This window comes from Cyprinus carpio, chromosome B13 (assembly GCF_018340385.1).
Source record: "Cyprinus carpio isolate SPL01 chromosome B13, ASM1834038v1, whole genome shotgun sequence".
Classification (NCBI taxonomy): domain Eukaryota; kingdom Metazoa; phylum Chordata; class Actinopteri; order Cypriniformes; family Cyprinidae; genus Cyprinus; species Cyprinus carpio.
In genome coordinates, this window is record NC_056609.1 from 29,140,471 (window position 1) to 29,167,152 (window position 26,682).

The window sequence follows — 26,682 nt, forward strand, 5'->3', positions numbered from 1 at the left end:
CGTTAGACAACACTACTTTTTTCATGCATATAGTGACAAGTTGCTATAAAATGACAAAAAGGTACTTCCTCATTTCCTCTCACTGTTTGAAAACAAGCAGTCTGGCCATTTTGGAACAAAGAAGTCTGGTCATTTTGAAACAAGAAAGTAAGTCATGAGAGTGAGCGAATGGAATATTTCAATTTTTGGCCGAACTATTCCTCTAATATTCCCATTTGCGGAAAAATAAAAAAGGGAGAGTCCATTTATTTGAGCGCGGCTAACAAAAGAACCCATGGCGGGGTTGAGTGCCACCGCCGGCTAATGCCTGCCTGCTTTCAGAGTCATCGCAGGCAGGTTTCCATGGTGAGTAACAAGGAGAACAATCACTCCGGCTAAAATAAAATTGAAGGAAAGTGAGAAGCGAGGGTTTCCGGAGAGAGTCCCGCGCCGCGGCCCCTCCTCTGAAACCCTGTACAGTAATCACCTTGGCAACAGACAGCGCTTCTGGCATCCGAGCATGTGCTTTTGCAAAGGAGCGAACGGTAAACCATATGCCACGCTTCCCTCCAGATGGCCGCCCATAGTGTTTTATTGAAATGTAATGAATGCTACATTTCTACGGTTGAGTACGGCAACTAATAACTCATTCAGTAATACCAATTTGTCTTGTATTTATGTCGAGAGAGATGCTTAATAAAACAACAGCACTTGTGGAGATTTGCAGCTGGATTTCACGGCGAAGGAAAGTCTGGCACTTGCTTAACCTTTCATCTCCATTACTATGCATGAAATTTACAGCTTCTGGTCCTCCCATCATGTGGACTCAATATCACAAGGTCAGAAATAACAGGGCGGGATTGTGCTCCCATTATCGCATTAATTAAACCAGTGCTTGCTTCAGGACCCATTTTACACTGGACATCAATTGAAGACCCATAACAAAATTGTTTCTCAAACAAAATTAAAAGACAGATAATGTCCTTAAATTATTAATAATGAATTAAAACGTATGCAAAATTTAGTTTTTATATATATGAAAATGCTGTAAAATGAGGATGCTGTCAAAATAATGCCATAAATAGATTTTCTTTATCAATTAACTTCTATTAACTAAATGAAATCAACATTTGGTGTGAGCATGCTTTGCATTTAAAGCAGCTTTTGCCCTCGGTGCACAATAGTTTTTCAGGGAGCTTTGCTGGAGACAGAAATCTCACTGGATTATTACAATTAATGGCAAAATTAATGTTTGGAAATGCAAACTGATATTTCCTACTGACATACTACAGCAAAAGATAGAAATAACTGACTTAAAACCATTTTTAGCTGCTGAAAATACTAGTGTTCTAATCATTTTGGCTGTATATATTATTAATGAAAATGATTGGTCACGTCAAGTGGTTGATTTTTGTCTAGAATAAGCTGCAAGTGGCTCCAAAAATCATTAAACACAGCAGAAATGAGCCAAGAGTGCTCAAAACAAATATACTTTTCTAGTGAGACAGTTTATTAAAGTAGCAGTCCACATCTCCATTTATTCATCTTCATTTGGTTCATTTTGAGATGTCAGCTGGACAGATGAAGACGAGCTCATCAGAAAGAGACTGATGCAGTCAGCGCAGACCTGAATGATTTAATACGCTGAAGCATCCAGAGAGATAGAACCGAAACAAGGCCAGACAGTGTGAACTGCTTAAATAAAGAAAAATAACCCAAGGGACGAGACGAGGGGCTGTTTGTGTGAGAGAGAGATGAGAAATATCCATTACCTGTGAAGTCTGTCCTCCAGAAGCTCAATATACTTCAGAGTGTTTTCCTTTAAACTGCGCTCTGTTGAGGAGAAAAACATGATGTACATCAGAGAGAGATGCTGGCATATCATACATATTCATGTCCAGGCTGGATGAAACTCATGAAAACATGTCCAGATCAAGTTTCATGAACAATTAAAACTTTAAATATTAAAATATTGTTTTATTGCCTTTGTAAAACACAGTATTTTTAACGATTCTCAATATTGCAACATTTTATTTAAATATAAAAAGCAAGACAAACACACACACACACACACATAATATTGCCTAGATTTCTATTTAGATCATATTTTTTATTTATTTAATTATATTATCACTATTACCTTTTAATTATTTAACTATTACAAATTTTTTGGAAGGATGTGTGTGTGAGTGTTTGTGTAAATATACAGTGCTGTGAAAAAGTTTTTGCCCTCATCCCGTTTTTTTATTTTTGCAGTTTTGAATAAAATATTAACCCGAGTAAATACAACATGCAGTTTTGAAATAATGATTTCATTTATTAAGGGGAAAAAGTTGTCCAAATCTGCCTGGCCCTACGTGAATAACTGGTTGTGCCACACTTTGCAGCGAGAACTGCAATCAAGTGTTTGTGATAACTGGCAATGAGTCTTTCTCATCACTGTGGAGGAATTCTGGCCCACTCTTCTTTACAGAATTGTTTTAATTCAGCCACATTGGAGGGTTTTCAAGCATGAATGGACTGTTTAAGGTCATCCCACAGCATCTCAATCGGATTTAACTTCAGACTTTGTCTTGGCCACTACAAAACCTTACTTTTGTTTTTCTTGAGCCATTCAGAGATGGACTTGCTGGTGCGTGGGACACTGTCCTGATGCATAACGCAAGCGCGATTGATCTTGAGGTCACAAACTGACGGCTGGACATTCTCCTTCAGGATTTTCTGATCGAGTGCAGAATTCATGGCTCCATCAATTATGGAAGTCGTCCGATGCATAACGCAAGCGCGATTGATCTTGTTCTTTTTATGAAATGCTGTGTTGGTTTTACACCAGATGTAAACTTTTGTCTCATCAGTCCACAGAATATTTGCCCAAAATTCTTGGTGTTAATCACGATATTTTTTGGCAACTGTGAGATGAGCCTTTGTGCTCTTTTTGGTCAGAAATGGATTTTGTCTTGGAACTCTCCCATGGATGTCCTTTTTGCCCAGTCTCTTTCTTATTGTTGAATCATGAACACTTATCTTAATTGAGGCAGGTGAAGCCTGCAGTTCTTCGGATGTTGTTCTGGGTTCTTTTATGACCTCCTGTCATTGCGCTCTTAGAGTAATTTTGGTCGGCCGGCAACTCCTGGGAAGGTTCACCACTGTTCCAAGTTTTCTCCATTTGTCCCAAAGTCTTAGAAATAGCTTTGTAACCCTTTCCAGATGGATACATGTCAACTATTTTGTTCCTCATCTGTTCTTGAATTTCTTTAGATTGCAGCATGATGTGCTGCTCTTTAAGCATGCTTCACTTTGTCAGACAGCTTCTGTTTAAGTGATTTCTTGGTTGTGATTTTTTGGCTTTTATAGGTCTGGGTGTTGTTAGTGTGGTTTTGTGTCTGGTTTATTTTATATTGGGTTTATTAAATGTTTTTGTTGATTTAAGTTTTTGGGGAAATTAATTTTTCATTGAAGCTTTTTTGAAATCATCATTTAAAAACTGCATTTTGCATTTACTGATCTGAATCTTTTAAGCGTGACAACTATGCAAAAAAAAAAAAAAAAAAAAAAAACGGAAGGGGGCAAAAACTTTTTCACAGCCTGACAGTTTCATTCTCAAACTGTAATCTCTTCCTAATCCAATTCCATCCCCATCACCTCACACACAGACCTTACAATCCACACAGAGAGAAAATCTGTCTATTTCAGCCCTGATTCAGTCTGAACCTGATCTCATGACAGACCTGAACTCAGATTCAGTCACTGAAATGTGCTGGTCCATAAGCTTCACCCAGCAAACCACAGATGAGCGAGTCAATGTCTTTATGGTGTGAGATGCTGTTCACAACATACTGCAGAGATGAAAGTTTCTTCAGCAGCAGATGGTGATAGTAGCACTTAGTGAAGAATTGCTGCATGCATGGGGTTTTTTTGGACAGTAGATCATGCAGCAATCTCTTAACCATCAGAGAGTGGAAATAGTGTGAGAATGCAAATATAACTCTGTTGGAGTCACAGCCTAGCAGTCTGTGCACATGCATCAGCCGCGGTGCTTATATGGAAGCTGCAAGTTCAAATCCATGTTAAATGGAAAAACAAAAGAAAAGCATTTTAAACACAAAGACCTGCATAAATACATTTTTGTACCAGTAAAATGCTACTATAATTTTATTTTAAATTAAAAAATAAAAATAAATTTAAAAATACAATAGAACATATATATATATATATATATATATATATATATATATATATATATATATATATATATATATATATAATAAAAATACAATAAAACAATATTATATATATATATATATATATATATGGGAACGAACCCATGAAATCTCAAAATAAATTATTCATCATTATTTTATGCAATTAAAAAGGCACACATAACTGCAAGTGTAAAATACTCAAGACAGGTTTTATTCAATTTATACATCTCTACTGAAGTTGGTTTATGCACTAATAAATCAATACATATAGCTAATATGACAATAAAGTATTTAAAGTAAGGCGATAAAAAGATTATTGTGACTATACTAGTAAAATACTATACTATTATGTATACTAGTAAAATCTATATGTGCTACACTAAAAGTGTTAAATAATAACAATATGTAAATATGTCAAACAATATGTTAACCTGAAAGTTAATTTTTTTTTATGATTTCCTTCTTGTAACAGATTAATTAAATGCTGTATACAGTATTTTTGTAAATGTTTAATTTTAATGTGTATAATGATTTTATAATTTGCTTCTTGTATGAAATACTATAGGACTCTTATTTTGAAATGCTTATGCTTTACTACTTCTAGCTGCTCGTTTAAAAAGATGAGGGAACAATACACGCTCTTTCAAACATCTATAACATATTACAATATAAATCAATAAACACTATCATAATTCATCAAAAGTAAACCATATGCAAGTATAGATTATATTTATGTAGTTTATTAACATTTAAGTTTAATAATCAAATCAGGCTGTCTTTACGACTTTTGCTATACCATTTAAGATAATTATAACCATTAATGACCTAAAATTTGATCAAACTGAATTAAGGACTTAAAAGGACTTTGATCAAACGAGTTAACATGAAATACAACATACAGTAGTAAAGTGTTCTTTGTTGTTGTATATTACACATTTTTGCAAAAAAAAAATATCCCATGCAAACAACATTTGCATACTGTATACAGTATGAATACAGCAGAAATAGTATGAGTAGTATGGTAGTATACTATTCTGATCATTATAATTGTCAATAAAAAGTGACTAAAGCATGCATAATATCACCTGGAGGTATTAAAACAACAGAAAGCTTGTCAAAAGCATGTCTTTTTCTTGTTTTCTGGAGCTGATCGTCTTGCCTCATTAATAAGGTAAGCTCAGATGCGACGAAATGTGAAATTATTTCATTAATTAGCACCTTTTTGACAACTTGAGAATCAACTATCATGCGGTGTGGTGTGAACACAAACAAACATCCTGCTAATGCATCTGAAGGACGCTCATGAGCTAATGATGGCAAAAAGCGCATGCATTTATTCAGAGAAAGCTGGTAATTATTTGTCGTGCACAAAAGAACACAAAGCCTCTTTTACAGCACTAACAGGCCTCAAAAGCAGACGCTACACCTGCAGCCATGTGTTTCGGTGCAGATGCAGATGCGTGGGCATGAAATGCTGGTGCAATAAGAGGAATAGCCTGTCGTTTTAATTGAGTCAGAAGAGACGGCTGTGATTAATAGGCCTCTGTCGGAGTTTCTGAGTTTCAGCACAAGAGCACAGAGAGAGACGCACAAAAGCATCGTAGTCAGCACTTATAGACGCACAGACTGTTGCCGTGGTTACAAGGAGCATCCAAACTTGACCTCCCGAGCACTAACTGTGAGCATAAACAGATGTGCTGTTTGACAATATTGAGCTTTGAATTTAAAGCAATATGCTAAGCTAGTGGCAAAAAGGTCACTGCATGACCTTTTGAGGGATTTTCAAGGACAATATAGTAGTGATGCTTTACGTCAGGGTTATCATTAACTAAAGCTTAAACCTTAATAAACTGTTACTCGAATTAACAAACAAATGTTAACTGAAATAAAATGTATAAAAAACTGCAACTTGGCCAGTAGCTGAAATCAGTGTTGCTTTACGTCATTTATATATTATTATTTTATTATTATATATTATTATATATTATTATATATTTATTATATATTTATTTATATTATATATATATATATATTATATATATATATATATTATATATATTATATTATATATATATTATATTATATTATATTATATTATATTATATTATATTACATATTAATTTTTTTTTTTTTTTTTTTATTTATATTTTTTTTTTTTTTTTTATTTAGATTTTTAATTTTAATTTTATCTACAAAAATTTATAAAACTGAAAAAAAAAAACCTATACAGATGTTTAAAAATTACATACATCTTTAAATAATTATAGAAATGGGGGAAAACAAAAAAAAAATGAATACCAATTCAAAATATTAATAAAAACGATAGAATTTAAAATACTAACTTAACTACAAAAACACAAAAATTACTAAAACTTAAACTTAAATTTAATGAAAGTAAAACAAAACTAATTCAAAACATTAATAAAAATATATAGACATAAAAAAAGAAATTCACAAAAACAAATAAATTTACCAAAAGCTTTACATTAAAATGAAAATGCAAAAATATCAATAAAAACTGATATTATACATGATTATATAACCAATATATTTATAAAAACTATAAAATTATATCAATGATATTAAAATAACACTGCTTTGCATCCCAAAATAAAGGAGGGCAGCAGCACACAGCAAATGGTCGTCCAACACAATCCGAGTCTCGTCAATAAGAAATAAAAGGTCTGTCTCTTTCAATCCAGCGAACAAAAAAAAAAGAGACGCATTAGAGTTTATTTTGTTAAGTGAATCTTTGCAGAGACCCTGAGATATAGCACAGCAAACACACAAAGCCTCATTTCTGAAAGCCTCCGTCACCTGCTCACATTCACCGCTCCTCTAATTATATCTCCTCCTATGGACAAAACACTTCACCTAACAACGAGGCACCTTCATTTGTTCCCAGGGATAGAGGTCTCTGATTAAAGCAGGAGCTCTACAGCATTAATGGATGTAAACAGTATCGCATGAGTCTCGTCTGAAACAGCGAGTCCTGTCAACTCAAACCTTCAGCGGTCTTTACAGATGCTACTGTACAATGCCAATCACTGACACATTGCCGGGAGAATTTCTTAATTGGCTAAAATTTGCTTTGTTTAAGCTACAGTGCTCACACATTGTATGTCTGTTTATTTGCATTGCTTTGTCCGTTCTCTGTAGATCCCGCCTTCTCGCACACCACAATGGGTCGATTATGAATACATACACTGTATGAATGTCTGCATGATTTGAAAATTCAGTTTAGACAGTTTGCAAAAATGTTTAGCATCCGTGGTATGAAAATAATGACTGCGAGACACTGGCGGAGTGAATGAGGCTTGAGAGAGCTGCGAGTGGATGCCAGATCCAGCTATTATAAGCAATTTTGGACTTGTCTTTTCCACTTAATTTGACACTTTAGAAAGTTAATAAAGTAAGATGTTGCAGTTTAGGGTTAGCGATATCTTTATCTTATCTTAATTGCAAAATATTTGAAATAATTTGTTTATTTGTATTTGTTTTTCGGCTTTTGTTTGTTTTAATAGCAATATCTGGCAACACTGATCGACGGCACTTAAACTGACAGAAATCAAAAAAACCCATGGACAGGTTATTGCTGACAGGACAGAACATTCGGTAAGGGAAACACAAAAACTCTCATGACATTATCTGTCAGAAATATCAACGCTGTCAAAATCAGTAGCATTTATCACTAGTAGACAGATCTGTTGAACAAGTAGGTTACAGAATGAAATGAAATACACAAACACTAGCCATGAAGAAGTCTGTATGTCATTTAGTATAGTAGTTACATTTTCACAAATCATGCTAAAAACATTCGTAAGAGCACTAGACAATGTTATCAGCTATATAGGAATGGTTATTAATAAAAACTATAACATTAATATGTATTGTTGCATGAATAAACAGATGATAAAATTTCACAAACATCTACATGTCTGTCTCTTTTAAAGTGTTTATAGTGTATATAATGAGTTGTATTTGTAGGGGTTATTATAGCGCAATTCTTTAACTCACTAATTTTCAAAGCCTAGCTAAGGCCATCAATAAAAATACACCATGCTATATGCCTAATATAAAATAACAAATAACTTACACAAAGTTTAAATAGGTAGCCTATACAAAACTGAAAATCTGCAAACACTGTGGAACCAAATAAATAAGAAACGAATGTTTAAAAAACTTCCGATATTACCTCTTTTAGATTCAAATTAGATCAGTCTATGATGTTTTTATGTACCTGACTTGAAAATAAATAGAAAAACATTTAGATAACTTGTAATTCTAGTCAAAGCAGTTAATGCAACCAGCCACTGGTGTGAACTACTAAACTAGTCAAGCTTATGTTAGTATGTAAGCTTTTTTCCACTACAGAAAAAAGTTTGCATCTTGCATTTCTGACTTTTTTTTCTCATAAATCTGAGTGTCTCTCACAATTCTGACTTTTTTTCTCGTAAATCTGAGTGTCTCTCGCAAATTCTGACTTTGTTCTCAGAAATGCTATTTCATGTCTTTTATATTCAATAATATGAATTATCCTGCAAGATGCTTCATTTTTAACATTAATGAAAATCATCCTACATATACAAAATTTTCTTTATTTTTATTTAAAATCAGTTTAAATTAAATTCAGTGTGCAGGTACTGCCATAATGGATGAATACTTATAAATAAAAATGAATTCATTTGTTTGTATTTGGCTTATATTAATTAATAATAATTATCTTACAGTAGGCTTAATTTTTTTTCATGCAAAATATAATTTAATCTTTTTTGCATTAATAAAAAAACGCCCTATGCAGACAGCATTTTTAGTTAAATTAGCATTTAGTTATACTAATTGTAAAAAATATACTAATCACAATGTAAACTTCAGAATCTATTTATTTATTTATTTTTATATTCGCTAATGTCAATTCTCATACAATAGGCTTCATTTTCTTCATGCAAATTATAATTTCTTTTTTTTTTTTTTTTTTGTCTCTGAGGTGCAATATGATCTGGACATGCATGTTTTGTGAAATTCACCGGGTATTTAATGCTTACACACTAATAGGATGTCACCGGTGTAAATTCACTGGTCTGTTATCATCTGACTAGTTGCCGATAATAACCAGATGCACATTAAAATCTTCTCGACTTGGCTCTGGCGTCCCGTGAGGATCCGCAGGATGGAGATTGCGGGAGGTGCCCTGTCACTTATTCAACAACAGGAGGAGACGGCGGCTGACAGCCAACGGGAATCCAGCCAGCCGTTAGAGGGATTACACTCATCTGCTTAATTTGACACACACACATTTTGCTCAACAAAGAGCTCGGCTGGTCCGCGTCTTTGTGCCGGGATGAGAGAGACTGTGAGCTAATGATAGCCTGAGCGTTGATGCTAAATATGCAAAGCGGGCGAATATGATACAGAACATAAAAGATCTTTGACATGAACGGGCTGCTCCTGCTAGGCTCTTATTAGCCTGTCTTCCCACTCGCGTAATAACACACGTATTTGCCACATAACTGCCATCAAATCACTGTTTTGCGCATAAGGAAAAGGGTTTGCATGCGTCACTTGTCATGCCAGGGTTACAGTTTGCAGTTGAGTTGGCACTTGCGTAATTAGGAAGATATTTACGCATATTAAATGGTATTTTTAAACATGAGTCTTTGCCCCGGCTTGTGCAGAAACAGAGCTGTTGTCATGATCTCACCCTCAGAAAAACAATTACTAAATGGAGCAGAAGCAGCTCAAACTTTTGGGACCAAAACATGATTCGTAAGAAACGTTAACTTGCAATGAAGATTTGTTTTTGACTTTGTACCACTGTTTTTTGGCGACTGATGATGATTTAAACATTTGCACACTTATTTCTGCCACTGAATAAAAATATAAATATATACTTTTTATAAAAATCTACACTTTTTTTTTTTTTTTTTTTTTTAGTACACAGAATATACTTTTTTTCCTCACAATTCTGACCTTTTTCAGATTTTTAATTCTGCAGTATTCAGACATTATGGCAGTATTTATGCACTGTATTTAACTTGCTGATTTATGATTTTCATTAATGTGAAAAATGACAAAAAATAATAAAGATTAAAATAAAAATGAAGCCTCCTGCAGGATAATTGACATTATTCAATAAAAAAAAACTAAATGAATAAATAAATTCTGAAGTACTCATGCATTATAATAATAAGGAACAGAGATATCCTGTCTGTATAAATCAACACTGAAACACCTAGAAAACTAGAGAAAACATCTAGATTTTGATCTGAGACGCATCTGGATCTCATGAAGAAATGGCTCCCCCCTGTGTCAGCAGAAATCAGCTGTTCTGTGTTACTCACCGTACTGGGCTTCTCTCTCCTGCAGCTCCAGTTTGATCTGCTTGTGTTGCTCCTTCATGCGGCTCAGATCCCGTCCACTTCCTGTGCTCAGAGTCTTCAGCTTCCTCTCCAGCCCCTCCAGACGATCTCTCTCGCCATACGCGCTCCTGATTTCTGCCTTCAGTTCCTTCGCGCTGCAGAAGTCATTTCCTGCCGCGAGAACCAAACAGAAGCAGAACATAAGATTAAAAACATCAAAACTATTAGTCGAAACACCACCAGAAATAAGAATACTATCAGCATACTATGATTTGTGACACACTAATTCCAATTCTACTACATACTACAGATAGCATGCAAATTAAGATGCTGTCTGAGATTTAAAAGAAACACTGTAACTGTTTTTGTTTTCTCAAGAAAATGCCACATTGTTACGCGGTTGCCAGGGTGTTGCTATGCAGTCACAAGGTTGATGCTAAGGTGATTCTAAGAGAGGTTTGGAGTTGTATGCAAAAGTTTGGGGATTGTTCAAGTATATGTAATAATATTAGCGATGCTTGACATAGTAGACATGACTAGTTAAGAATTAACTAGATAAGAAACTTTAGGGTCAGTAGGATTTTTTGGGGAAAAAATTATATTTTCATTCAGCCGGGATTCATTAAATTGATAATTGAAATGTGCCACAATTCAGAATTTTTTTGACACATAAACTGTAACATTTAAACTTGACACAGAGTAAAATAAAACTGATACCTACAACTTTTTTTAAGAGAACTTTAAATGAAATAAGAAAATAAATTATTTCTGTTAACTATTTTTGTTATATAAAATAACAAAAATCCTCACAACTCTTAATTTGTCCCACATAAACATTTTCCTAAAACAACCTTTAAAATAAAATACAATAAAATAAAATCTCACAACTCTTTTTTTTTAAATCTGTGCCGCAAACTTTCTTAAGAGAACCTTTTAAAGTAAAATAAAATAAAATCTCAAAACTCTTAAATTGTCCCACATAAACTTTTCTCTAAGATAACCTTTAAAATAAAATACAATAATAAAATAAAATAAAATCTCACAACTCATTATTTTAATTTGTGCAACATAAACTTTAAGAGAACCTTAAAATTACATTAAAGTTAAGTTTCATCTTAAAGTTTCATTAAGAAAAATTCAGAGTTTATATATTATAAGTCTTAATAGTGAGACAAAAACTTTATTTTATTTATTTTTTTGTCCGAAATAAGCTTCTAAAATTTTCAACATTGATAATAATAAAAATGCTTCTTGAGCAGCAAATCAGCATATTAGAGTGATTTCTGAAGATCATGTGACACTGAAGACTGGAGTAATGATGCTGAAAATACAGCTGCGCATCACAGAAATAAATTACATTTTAACAGAGATTCACACAGAAAACTCTTATTTTGAGTTGTAGTATAATTTCACAATTTTAGTGTATTTTTGATCAATTAAATGCAGCCTCAGTGAGCAGAATAGACCTCTTTCAAAATCATTAAGAAATCTTACTGCCCCCAAACTTCTGAACAGTAGTGTTTGTAGTCAGTACTAAAGTATCCCAGCGGAGGAAGGCTGTACTCTTTGGGCCTGTCAGTCTGTATCGTGTAGTGCTGTCGAGCACAAAGAGACCGTGACATCTGAAGCAGCCGCAGGAGGCGACGCGTTCAGATGAGCACAGAAAGAGCGGTACCTGAGAGGGCTGCGAGCTTCGCCTCATGAAGGGCCAGCAGCTGTGTGTCACTCTCGCTGACCTTCCGGCTCACACTAGAGCCCAGTCTCTGACTCATCACCACCTGAACCACGAGAAACAGAGATTACAAACCTGAGGAAAAGAGCAGTCACCTAACTTACTAACAATAAATTGAGCTGTGAAGCATTTTTCATTTCCTCCATCATTAGGTCCTCACATTTCTCTCATCATCTCTCATCTTCAGATTGAGCCATAAATGATAAATGCTAATGCACAACAGCTGTTAATATTCACATGTTAATATTCACATGAGTAGAAAAAAAATGTAGAAAACTCCAAAAAAATTATGCTGCTAAGATGTTAAAAAGACGAAGGGCATGTAGAGGTTATGTAGAAGTTTTAGGCTCTAAAATAAGAAAAATAATATAGAAAATAAAATATATATTTATAATCAAATAAAAAAAAATTATATTTATAATCACTAAATATTAATAAAAGATTTTATTGAAAATATTTTTTAAAGTAAATTTTTGACAATATAATTTTTGCAATACAAACTTTTTGTTAAGAGAACCTTTAAAATAAAAAAAATTTATAAAATAAAATTCTTAAATATACATTTGTGCCACATAAATGTTTTTGTTAGGATAATATCTTACATAAAATAAAATAACATTTTTAAAAACAAAACAACATATATTTGAGCCACATAGACTTTTTTGTTAAGATAATATTAAAAATAAAGTAAAATATAAAATGTAATAAAAATATTAAATGTGACACACATTTGTGTCATAAACTTTTTAAAGAAAACCTTAAAAAAAAAATCCATTTGTGGCACTGAACATCTGGAAGCCATTAGCCATTATATTATATTAATGTCAAGCATGCAAATAAAGGGCTAAATTCTACACCCTTGAAAATCATAATAAGCAATGTCCAACTTTTTTATGAAGTTCACTCCTTAAATATGAAGAGGTCGTACAAAATAAAATAAGTCAGACACTGCAGTGATCTGCTGTTTTTGTCATTCTCTGAAGAAGACTCATTCACTTTTTTTGGTCAGATTTTTTTTTAATGTTCATCCGAGTGACTTTTCTTTCTGTTTTAAAGATGTTTTCTTTGGATTGTTTGACAACTCGAAAGAAAATATAGGAAAATATGACCTTTCGCACTAGCTTAATTTCACACAGATAAACAAAAATCTGGCTCTGAACCTCTCTTTTCTTTGTTCAAAGGTGATCTGGACAAGTACACAGAAACTATCCAAAGTTTTTGTCATGTGACCTTATTATGTTGCATGTCCAGTTATCAGAATGGATATTTCACATTTTATTTGAATTTTATGAAATAAAAAAAAAGAAAGAAATTGGCCAGTATAAGCAAATTAGTAGTTAAAAATAATGTAATTTAGGATATAAGATCATTTACAGTTCATTATCAAACTGGAAATAGAAAAGAAAGACTGGAAAGTTGAGTGCATTGAGTAGCATGATGGTATGTTTTCCATAAAACACTTCCAGATCGGCATCTTTTTTCTTGTTTTACAGTAAAAAATTTAAAAAAATTAAAAACATCTAAACAAACTTCAAGATTTACCTGAGATTCTGAGATCTCCGAGAATTGTTCTCTTGCATCTTATGTTAAAATAAAATAATAAATAAAATACATCTGTGCCACAAACGTTTTGTTAATAAAGTCAAATAAAATGCCCAGGGCAAGAACAGATGATTAATGATTAAAATGTGGACTTACTTTAGCCGTTGCCTCTTTGATGGATGACCTCAGTGCTCGCTCTTGCTCTTGAAGTCTGGAAATAAAAGAAAATTATAAATATCAGTGAGGCTGAAAATGAGATTTGAACACTAAAGTCATAAATTTTACACTTAAAGATTATGGCAAATTCAAGAAATGCTTGACTTGGCAAGCAACACTAATAAATACAGCTAAACAAACAATATTGATGCATTATTTACTGTGATTCAAGGTTATTATTATCATAAAACAATAAAAACATTTTCAATATCTGAAATAAAATCATTTTTCTTACTTGAAATAAAGCGTAAATTAAATTAAAAATATTAATTTACACTTTTTTACTATTTTATTTCAGTTAGATTCTCATTTTCAGTTAGGTTAAGTTGAAGTACTAAAACAAAATAATACAAATTAAATATTTCATAGACATATTTAAAAAAAAATTAAAACTACAAAAGCATACAACAAAATTACTAAAACTTAAAAATTTAAGTGAAAACTTAAAATATTAAAATAAAATCTAATTCAAAATGTTAACAGAAACTGTAACGGCATACCAATTATTTAAAAATAAGTGGATAAAGCGTCTCCTGCTAGAAATACACAGGTTTAATAAGTGGATTAGATGTCAGTAACACAACTCTAAAATATCAGCTATTCCTCATCAAGAGCCTTGAGCGATTCTTCTTAAACATCACGCACAGGTTTTGGACAGAAAACCAATATTCATCCACACCAGCATCTGAATTCATTACCTCTGTGGAGCCTGAAAGCAATAAAAATTCATAACCGTGCTGAAAAGTGTCTCATTTCCAGAAGAGCCGGGTAAAAATACAATAAAAGAGAGAGGATTGCATGGAGAAAACTCGCTTTAAACCAGCCCACAGTGCAGGAGAAAATAAATCAATCTCTCAGCAGGGTTTGTTTAGCTCGGCTCAATGTTATGACCTCAATCTGCACCGTACCTCCAATAAATCTACATATGCATCAAAATCAATCTGTGAGAGACCAAACAGAGTCATGCAATCTAGAGTTCAATATTTCTCTGCTCAGAGACAGACGTTTCCTCGCCGCTAGAGATGACCTTCGTTTTTCACCAGAGCTTCTTCCCTGAAACTCCTCCAAGAACTAAACCCACTGAAGAGAAGATTTAACTCAACCACGTCAGTCTCGAACGTCAACGCTAGCGAATGCTGACTGACACGTCATCTGACATCTTTAAATGATCACCTGCTGGTTTCTGTTCAACATTACAGCAAAGAGCTCAAAAACGTCTATCACAATCAGATAACATACTCAAACTTACACTTATAATTCATAATTCATTCATAAGACTTTCATAACAAAATATTGAGTCTGTCTAAAAAAAAATAACTATTATAAATAAATAAATAAATATTATTTTATTATCAATAACGATGTTAACTGTATACCATGTTGTAATCAATGTTAACTATAGTAACTGTATAATTAAAACAGTAATAATAATAAAAATAAATATATTTTTTAATATTGTTATTATATCAAACATCATCAATAATAAAAAAAAATCAATTGTAAACCCTTATAATGATAAAACATTATTATTATTGCTGCTGTTATTTTTTTACCAATAATATACACTAACAATAAAAATAACAACAAGAAAAATAATTGATTATTTTTATTAATTTATTGTTTTAATTGTTTTTAATATAACACTGTTACTGCTGCATTCCAAAACATAATGTCATACTTTTTACTGCACTACATTTCATAAATTAAAGTTGTTGCTTTTTTTTTTTTTACCTTTAATACTTGTGTGCGTGAGATATGGAGAAAGCTGGTTAACTACATGCAAACTCAAAAATTTTTAAATTGAAAAATTTTGAAATTTCAACCAAATATAGTGAGTTATTGGACACTTTGCATGAAGATTAGACACATTATTTCTTTGAGTGAAGTTTGGTCACAAGATGAGACTGAGTTTTGTCATTTATTGGCAGATTATACATGTTTTTGTCTTGCGTGTGTCAAATTTTGATCGTAATATTGGAGGCATCTGTGTGTATGCACTTGATTCTATTGTGAAATATTTTTCTCGGATTTGTGAACAAGCAGCTGACTGCATATTTTTATATTCCGACCAAAAGAGTGGATTATTTGAGAATAACATTGTTCTTACTTTTACTTATATCTTCCCTGAGGGATCTAGTTCACATAGAGACAGAGAAGAGAAAATATGTCTATATGTAGTAGTTCACATACAGACAACTGAAAAAATATAGAATCATAATCTATGACAAAAATACTAATATAAACTAGGTTAGTGGATAATCCAGCAGCAAAAGATGCTCTAGAAAAATCACGGGTGCACAATAATTCTATAAAATCTAGTGAAACATTTTTATTTACAAATAAAAGTGAATAAGTCTAAATCTGGTAAAATGTTACACATTTACGCTCTTTGTGTTGCTGTAAAATACATTCATGAAAAAACAAGTAAATACATTTATATATAAATATAAAAGACATTTCTTTTAAATGTATAGCACAGTAATGAAGGCAGCAACATATGATAGATAGGACAGAACAAGAAAGACTATTAATAATATTTGATTGTGCAGAAAAGTATTATTATACTAATTATAATAGTAATAGTGTGAGTGATGTTGTGGAGGCTGTGTAGGAGTCCGAGTAGAAAGGTTAGTGTTAGTGGAAGGGGAAGAGATATTGATACGTAGTAATCTGTGTTAGTTTATTGAGCCTGTTCTTTTAACAGGTATAAACCTCAGTTACTGTGCGCTCTTGAAGTGAGCTTCATGGTTTTGACCGTAGTAACCGAACACAACACACAGATGATTGCTGAATGAAGGATGACAGACAGCCGCAGCAGAAACAAGAGTTACTTAAATATTCATCTGAACCTCACACTGAACTGTGGAACAGCTTCAGAACACTTGATATATAGTGCGTGAAAACTGCCAGTATCGGATCGATGCATCCCTGGTGTAAATGAGATATGAGGCCTCATGTTTTGCTGCTCTGTTTGCACTCACCTGACGATCTCTGCAGGTGGAGACACGCTGATCTGGGCCCGGTGTTCAGAGCTGATCATGTCCTCCAGCGCTCGAGCCGTCAGCCGCAGCTGAGCCGGATCACAGACTCTGAGGACGGGCTCCAGCTGCTCCTCCACAGCTCTGCTCCGCTCCTGCAGCTCCTGCAGCCTCCGCTGAAGATCACACATCTCCCTGAGGAAGCACAACACATACTTAACCTCTCATATTACTAAGCAAGTAAAAAGGTTAAAAAGGAATTAGACTTCATGCTGACAGTCCGTCATTAACATGCATATATTATGCACTCGTTAGTCATGTATCAGTGATGATCATATATTTCCGTTCACCTGAATCCTTTGTTTTTCCTCTAACAGTTTCTCTCGTGTTGGAAACCGGGTCTGAGAGCTGCTTGATCCCTGTTATTGTTTGGTTAGTGGTCTGAGAGCTGCTTGATCCCTGATCGGCACTCGATTCACCGTTTTGCCTGTTTGGAAAAACACTCGTGTTGGAAACCGGCTCTGAGAGCTGCTTGATCCCTGATATGATTTAGATTTGCCGTTTTTTATTTTTGGAAAAAAAAGGTTATTGTGTGTTTATTATAATTAATAGAAATTTGAGAGATGTTATTTAAATGTGATATAATAATAATAATAATAATAATAATAATAATAATAAAACAAAACCGTTTGAAAATTCAAATATAGAACTGGGGGTTTATTTGTTTGAGTTTAAATGGTGTTTATGTTTTTCGTTTTTTTTGTTAAGCATTTTTCTTTTTTATTTAGTTTAAATTCTGAACTGTTTACTTTTCTTCCCTCGTATTTTAAAGGCAGCGCTTGATCATAAGAAAGTTCAGGCTGATGTGATTCAAAACCTGAAAAAAAATACATATATACACACACACACATACATGTATATATATATATATATATAATTAAAAACAACAAAAACTAATACAAATTTCAGAAGCACATAACAAAATTCCTAAAACTTTAACTAAAATTAACATAAATGAAAAACATGAAAATAAAATCTTATTCAAAGAATTAACAAAAAAAACTCTGTGATACTTAAAAAAAAACTGTTGTAAACTAAAACTAACATTTTCAGTAATTAAAATAGAGCTGAAATAAAATTGAAACTTAAAACTTAAAAATCAGAATGTTGCCTTGGCAAATAACTGAAATAAAATAATCTTAGGTTGAAGTACTAAAATTACTGAAGCTAAAACTCAAATAAAGGTATCATTTTTTTATTTTCATTTAGTTTAACTTGAAGCAATTAAATAACAGAAACTAAAAACGTAAACCTAATTTTAAAAAATGATAGACATACTGTATTTAAAAATAAAAATCATAAAAAAGACAAAAAAAAATCTATGATATAAAAATAAATCAAAATGCTAACAAAAAAAAATGATGTGCAAAATGATCTTCAGCTTTTTATTATGAATATTAATAATGTGGTGTCTTTCCTATGATGAGAGCTCAGTCCATACTGAACGATGATAAACATATGGAAACAATACGCAACAGGAAGTGCTGTTTAGACACATTCCAGCAGATCTGCCACCCCACCTGTGTGCTTTCCTGTTTTAACGGGTTATTTCTGAAACCAGTATCAACTAACCAGCTCTCAAATACAATATAGTGACGTGTTCTTCAGTTAGGATGTATTAAACGTATCGAAAGTGACACTAAAGACATTTATAATGTGACAAAAGATATCTATTTCAAATAAATGCTGTTCTTTTGAACTTTTGAACCATTCATCAAAGAATCCCGAAAAAATAAAATGTATCACGGTTTTGCAACTGTTTTCAACATTGATAATAATAAATGTTTCTTGAGTATTTGCTATCAGTATATTAGAATGATTTCTGAAGATCATGTGACACTGAAGACTGGAGTAATGATGCTGGAAATACAGCTGCGCATCACAGAAATAAATTATATTTTACAATGTAAAAAGATATTTTAAATTGTAATAATATTTCACATTATTACTGATTTTACTGTATTTTTAATCCAAACAATGCAGCTTTGTGGAGTCGTTGAATGTGTTCAAACCTGCAGTCTGTGTCTGTCCTGTGGATGACGCTTTGAGCGGTGTGTATGGGAGGTTCCAGAAATCCAGTGACCTGCGGATGTCTGGACGGTAAACCAGGCTTCAGCGTCGCTCGCTCTCTCCTCAGTTCCTCCAGCTTCTCACCAAAATGCTCGGCTAAACACACAAACACACTTTAGACTTCAGCTTTCATCAGTCTTTCTTTGATGGGGTAAACCAAACTAAAACATACACCTGCTTATGCTCAATTTAAGTCAAAATCAATCCAAAAATGTGTCAAAAATACTACACCCCAGAGTGACAAATTTAAACCAGCCTATCGGATTATTGATCTATTATTGATGATTACAGCCCAAAATGAGCCACTTTGAACTTTCTGTAACTAAAACACTGCAGGAAATGTGTGTGTGTGTGTGTGTGTGTATGTGTTTCTGTGTGTGTGTGTGTGTGTGTGTGTATGTGTTTCTGAGTGTCTTTGTGAGTGTAAGACAGACAGTACAAAACAAACAAACACAACTGACCCACTTTATACACACACACACACAAATCAGGGTCTGGGAAAAGACTAGTGCTTTAAGTCACAAGACTCAAAAGGGGCACAAAGAAGACTTCCAGCTGAAAAATGTAGGTCAATCATCTGATCTGATGAAGAAGAAGATAAGAAGATTCTCCAGACACACACTGAAGATACAGAGGGTACTTTCAAGAAAAGCAACTCAGTGTGAGTAATGAAGCGAAGGATGAAGTAAAATAAACCCGTGACACACTGCTGCTTCACTCCATGAGCAGCACACTGGGACTGAATGATAACTGTGTTCATGACCAGCAGATGGCGCTGTTCAACACTGACTCAATCTCCACTTTATACTAATACTGTTTGAAAACAGCATACTACAAAAGTTTTTCGTTACTATTTCGATGTTTTCTGTTAAATGTATTAATAAAATAATTTGTAAATATTTTGATATTTTCTTTTCTATTATTTTGATATTTTCTTTTAACTTTCAATTTTAAAGTTTTTAGTTTAGTATATTTTTTGGTCATTTGTATTCTTTTTTTGTTTAAAAAAAAATCTAAACGGTTTTAATTTTTTTTTAAGTTTATTTATTTTTCCTTTTATTTATTTATTTATTTATTTATTTATTTATTTTTAATATTTTTAATAAGTTATTTAGTATTTTGAGAACTTTTGCCTTAGAAACTGAAATAAAATCTGAAAAATAATAACAATAATAAATTTCAGTTTTTTTTTTTTTTATTATATTTTTTTTTGATGATGTTTTTTTTATTTTTATTTAAAGGTTTTTTTTATGGTTTTTTTTGGTTTTAGTTAAAAAAAATGTTATTGTGACGAGGATATACATATGTGATGTGGGATCTGAAATCTTTAAAATGAATTCAGTGTACAGTATTGCATACTATAAACAATATAAACAAACTATAAACAAACAAGCGGGATGTAAAAAGTAAAAATATTCTTGCTATCAAGTCAGCAATCACAAGCTAATGTTTTTTTGTTTGGTTGAAGGTCACTATCTCTGAGTACAGATAATCAGCTGGGAGTGTTTTTGTGTTTTTTATGAACATGATTGTTGTGATGAAGTCTTTTTTTTGTTTGGTCATCTGTTGTGTTATTTTGTGGACAAAACACTGTGCTGATATTTACAGATACAGATATATAGTGTGATCATACTTTTAGATTTGGAATATGAAATGTTTCCATATTTGCACTTAATATACACATGCTATAAGCTAGAGAAACCATTATGCTTCATCAAATAAATGATCAAAGCAACACGGAGCATGTAAATGTCTGACCTGTGTCATAATCATCATCCAGAACCGCTTTGTGCTGTAGTCTCTGAAGCTTCATCATCATGGACTCGATCTATAGACGGTAAAACATTGTCAAACATGACAAAAATGTTAAAGATCGTGAGTAAAATAAATATCAGCATCTGCACCAAATGTTATGTTTTTGCTCAGTTTGGGCCTCAGAATAAAAATGAGCTGTTCTGTTCCTCACTATATCAGAATATATGAGCCATAAAAGCCTGATGTAAAACAAAAAAAGAAAAAACAAGATACAAACCAATTTTTTTTTTAGATTCTGTCTAAATATTTGATAAAGCTATTCCATTTAAATAGTCAGATTTTTCTGACTATTATTTCATATGTTAGTAACTTAAACAGAGTTTAAGTAAAAGCAGACCTTTAGGCATCAAGTCGTTAAAAATAACTTAAAATAAATCATATTGCTTTCCCTTTGAATTAAGTTTATTTTTCTTACCCCAGTGGCAGATGAGTGTTCATGTTTTAAGCATAAACTCACTTACATTTTTCAGAAAACTAGACTTAATATCTAATCTGTCACAGTTTACATAATATCTAAACAACAATGCAGAATATTAATAACTATGACTGGGACTGTCATATACATTACATTACAATGAGAACAGTGTTATAATAAAACGCTGTGAATTTTTAGTGTTTAGTTCCTGTGTTTCTGCACGTTGTTGCATTAAGAACGCATCCACAAAAGGAGTTAATTCAGAGCCATGCAGAAATGTTCACGCATTCGTGGCATTTACATTAAACTACATTAAACATCATTGTGTCGTGCTGACCTTAGTGTTTGTGCGATTGCTCTGCAGACAGTCTTGCAGAACATCCTCGTACTTCTTTCTCAGACCGTCTCGACTCTGATCTGAGGACGGGGTTGTGCTGTCGTAGCCGGACGTGACCGAGGAGGCCGAGTCTGACGAGTCGATCGAGAACGAAGACGTGACTTCAGTGTCCAGAGAGCCAGAGTCAGAGTCCTGGACGCTTTCTTTCGCATAAGACGTCACGGAGGACGAAATCTGTACATCCAGGTCTTCTAGCCACAGCTCTCGGTCCAATAAAAGACTTTTTTGCCGACCAGTGGAGCAAGGGGAATTGCTTAATGAGAAAACCTCACGTTCTGATTGGCTAATCGGAGAAGTGCTGATCTCTGATTGGCTCAAGGGATCTACAACCAAAGCAGTGTGAGGTTCTAAAGCAGCAGAGCGTTCAGATCGTTTGCTCGCGGATTTGTTTGCGCTCACATCTACCAGATCACCAGTTTCTAGCGACTGCTGAATGAAGCTGAAGCTGGAATTGAAGACGCTGCGCGATGGCACTGGGGAGTTTTCCTTGGCGTCACGCAAACGGTGAGTTTCGGGAGAATCCTGGCCGTCGTCTCTCTTGAAAACCTCCCTAAGCCATCGCTCACTGGGGCTGCTGGGTAATTTCGAAGCGCTCTTTTGAGTGTTCTCAGTAGTAGGCCAGCCAGAAACGTGTTTAGAGTCACATGAGTGGTTAAGCGGCTCTGAGCGCATGTATCCCGGGCGTCTGAAGCTCCTCCTGCGATAGCTTCCCGCTGCCACCTTCGGACTCACACCACCTGTTAAGAACAGATTACTGATTAAATGTCTTAAGTCATGATGATAAACTGTGAAAGGTGCTTTATAACGGGACATCCAACATGCAAACTCTCACAATGGCACATCTGCAAACAAATAATGAGCCAAGACAGCTGCCATCATGTGTTTCAGCAATGAAATCTGCCTGTGATCAGTGTGTCACATGCAATACATAAAACTGATGGGCACTTTAGGAAATGCACAGTAAAAATGACTATAACAGTTTAATAACAGTGTAAAGATACAATTTAAATATGAAAATTTAAATATTTTAATAACATGGTCATTATTACACATTGTACTTTTTTTCCGTACATTTTACACTTAATACAACTTTTTTCCATTTAAAATATAATTTTTTTGTACATTTTGCACTTAAAACAATTTTTACATTTAAATATATATTTTTGTAAATTTTTACACTTAATTCTTTAATTATTTTTTGTACATTTTTAAATGTTTTAATATTTGAAAAGAATTTACTACATTTACTTCAATGCATTTTTTATGGGCTGACTGAAATTTTAGCAAACGATGCTCAGATTTGTTAACATTATATACACACACACATACACACACACAAACAAATATAAAGAGACAGAGATATTATATATTTAATCTATATATAAGCAATATGAACCAGTATAATTTACCATAATTGAGAAACCACTATATTGTATGAATACTTTGAATTAGTTTTTATATTTTTATTTATTTTTTATACTGTATATTCCATTTTCATTTCAGTTAAAGTTTTAGTAATTTTGTTGTGAGTAATTTTTACTTTTAAATATATATTTTTGTACATTTTTACACTTAATTCTTTAATTATTTTTTGTACATTTTTAAATGTTTTAATATTTGAAAAGACTTCAATTAATTTTTTATGGGCAGGCTGAAATTTTAGCAAACGATGCTCAGATTTGTTAACATTTTTTTTTTTTTTTTTTTTCATTTTTTTTTTGTTTTTTTCATATATCTATATAGCTTTTTATTCAATATCTTTAGTTTTTACTTCATTATTTTTATTAGTTTTTCACATATCTATATAGTTTTTATTTCAGTTTTAGTTTTACTTATTTTAGTATGTCTAATTAAATTAAATGAAAATGACAAAGATTTTAATTAAATAAATGAAAATAAATATTGTTTGCAGGAAGCCTAAAGAGTTGTTTGATATTAAATTAAACAAGATTGTGAATAATTTGATACTTTATTGAGATCAACCTTTCCAAACTATGAAAGCAAAATCCGAGCAATAAAACTTTCCTCTGTGCGAGTAAAACTGACTGTAAGATGAGCCAAAACGATGCATAAACGACAACCCATCACAATATTATGAACCCCAAAACAACAGAAACAAAACACATCTGAAACCACATCCCTATATTCAACAAAACACATTGGTCTGTTAAAGGGAGGAATCAGTGGAAAAACTCTCAAATGGTCTTTTTGTCTGCAGCTGTGATTGGCTCTTTAAACGCATTTCCCACAATCCCTCACTGCAGCGAATGCTGAGTGAGAACAGCTGCAGTTCAACGTCTCTCTCGCAGATCTTTCAAACATAACCACACAAACTCACTCACATGAGAGAAATAACAGAAAGTCCATTCAACACGACCGTGAGACCATCACTGAGCCAAAACCTGATGTAACAGTGACAAACGGTTTTCCCTCAAAATAGGTCTTAAATATGCAAGATGAGAAAAATGATGCCAAAGAATCTCTTTTTATCTGCTGGCACTGCAATCTTTCACCATAATTTACACGGAGCTAATGAAGAGCAGATGAAGTCACTGCTGAAGAATGTTTTCTAGAGAGAGCGAGAGACACATCCTCTGAAGACTTGAACAAAAGGGAGCTTCTGAACAGTCGATTCCCAAAGCTTTGCTACACAACCCCTTTTACATAAAATTGCAAATTGAAGTTAATATTTTAATAATTTATTTTAACAACACACTTGCATGCTTACAGATTTCTGATGATAATATGTGACCCTGGAGCACAAAAGCAGTCTGGAGTCTCTGGGGTATATTTGTAGCAATAGCCAAAAATACATTGTATGGGTCAAAATTATAGATTTTTCTTTTACGCCCAAAAACATTAGAATATTAAGTAAAGATCGTGTGCCATGAAGATATTTTGTAAATTTCCTTATGTAAATATATTAAGCCTTAATTTTTGATTAGTAATGTGCATTGCTAAGAATTCATTTGGACAACTTTAAAGTCGATTTTCTCAGTATTTAGATTTTTTTTTGTGCACCCTCAGATTCCAGATTTTCAAATAGTTGTATTTCAGCCAAATATTTGTCCGATCCTAATAAACCATACATCAATGGAAATATTATTTATTCAGCTTTCAGATGATGTATAAATCTCAAGTTCGAAAAATTGACACTTAAGACCGGTTTTGTGGTCCAGGGTCACATAGTCTTTTTTTTTAGCCTTAAGTCATATTTAGTCACTTCTATTTATGTTTCAGATTGTTGTTTCGAAGAAAATAACATTGTTTATGCTGTACATTTCATTAATTCTGAAAATATCAGCTATAAAGCAGCTCTACAGAAAACAATAGTGTTAGTGTCAATGTTGATTCAATTCGGTTAAATTTTGATTAAATTCAGTTTGATAACATTGTAGATAGATACAAAGTTCATTATTCAGCACAATTCAGTTCAAATTATGTTCTCATTAATCATGTCAGATATTACTGTTTTGGTTAAATTCAGTTTGATTACATTGTAGATAGATACAAGATGTTTTAGTTAGCGTTTTATTTGGTCAGATATTACTGTTTTTGTATTTAATTTTAATTTTACAGTATATTGTTATGAGTTAATTATTAGCTTTTCATCCATCTTCTTTAAGTCACATTTCTTTGCTTTATAAAGCCCTTTATACTACAGATTGCTTCAAAACAGCTTTACACTACAGTACAGGAAAACAACAGTGTTAATGTTGCAAAATTTATTAATTATGAAGCAAATTTAATTTCTGCAATAAAGCACCTCAGTGACATTTTTCAGCTCAATTCAAAAAAAAAAAATTTTTCATCCCATAGCATTAGTGCAGTTAAATCAGTAATAATTACTGAATAAATAAAACTGTTTTTTTTAGAAAGTGTTTGTTTTTAGTAAGTTTTTAATTAGTGTTTTGATTGTTTTTATATTTTTATGATTTCATTATCGTCATTTATTTATATCTTGCTTTATACAATACAGATTGTTTATATTTTTATGATTTAATTCTTTAGCTTTTCTTTAAGTCACATCAAGTCACTTATTTCTATAACACTTTATACAGTACTGATTTTTTACATTTTATAATTTAAGTAATTACTAGCTTATCTTTAAGTATATATTTCAAGTCACTTTTATTTATATGGCACTTTATACTTTATAAGTTTGCTTATTTTTATTTAATTAGTTATTAACTTTTCATCCACCGTAAGAAACAAACCCCAGCCCATACAAACTGTGAACACCTGCACTTCCGTTACAACCACAACTGAGACTCACCATCATCCTCCATCTGTCACAGACAACGTGTAGCTCATCTTTAGTTCACGCAGTCTTCACCACACCATTGAGCACACTAAAGGACTACTTCCCCTTAAAAGGGAAGTCTCTGTAAAGACACATGCTTGTCACAATTCCCTAAAAGAACAAATGAAACCCACTTTCATAACACAGAAATAACAGAAGTACAGGAAATATCTAAGTGGTCTGTTTTATAAAAGTGTCTATGCAAAAACAACTATGAGTGGTAACCATGCAAAAGTTAAAGGGGCGGGCATTACGTATGTGGTTGCTAAGGTAACCTAAATGGTTGCTAGGTGGTCGTTAGTTGAAAAGAATCCACGTTTTGGTCAATTTCAGTCAAGTTGCATTTATATCTAGCGCTTTATGCAGCACAGATAGTTTCAAAGCAGCTTCACATTAATAAACAGGAAAGTGACTGTGTTAATGTTGTAAAATTAAAAAATTCAGCTGTAAAGCAGCTCTGCTGAAGGCAATAGTGTCAATATTCGGCTCAATTCTGTCCAATTTTTTAATTTTTTCGGCTCAAGTTTTATGTCCAACAGGTGAAAATGGTGCTTTTCTCAATAACACACACATGATTTGAGAAATCATTTACGTCTGGAGCACTAAGAGGTTTA

The 26,682-nt window shown here is 32.8% G+C and overlaps 1 protein-coding gene across 1 annotated transcript in view; it reads right to left on the reverse strand.

Moving 5' to 3' along the window:
- Window positions 1-26,682, reverse strand: part of disc1 (DISC1 scaffold protein) — a 50,936-nt gene that overhangs the window by 19,320 nt on the left and 4,934 nt on the right. The window contains exons 2-11 of the mRNA XM_042737569.1: window positions 21,706-22,502; window positions 20,897-20,966; window positions 19,081-19,234; window positions 17,468-17,495; window positions 17,359-17,427; window positions 17,012-17,205; window positions 13,971-14,025; window positions 12,216-12,318; window positions 10,523-10,711; window positions 1,752-1,812 (exon numbers count right to left, since the gene is read on the reverse strand). Coding sequence (XP_042593503.1) covers window positions 1,752-1,812; window positions 10,523-10,711; window positions 12,216-12,318; window positions 13,971-14,025; window positions 17,012-17,205; window positions 17,359-17,427; window positions 17,468-17,495; window positions 19,081-19,234; window positions 20,897-20,966; window positions 21,706-22,502 — 1,720 coding nt within the window. The remainder of the gene's footprint in view (window positions 1-1,751; window positions 1,813-10,522; window positions 10,712-12,215; window positions 12,319-13,970; window positions 14,026-17,011; window positions 17,206-17,358; window positions 17,428-17,467; window positions 17,496-19,080; window positions 19,235-20,896; window positions 20,967-21,705; window positions 22,503-26,682) is intronic.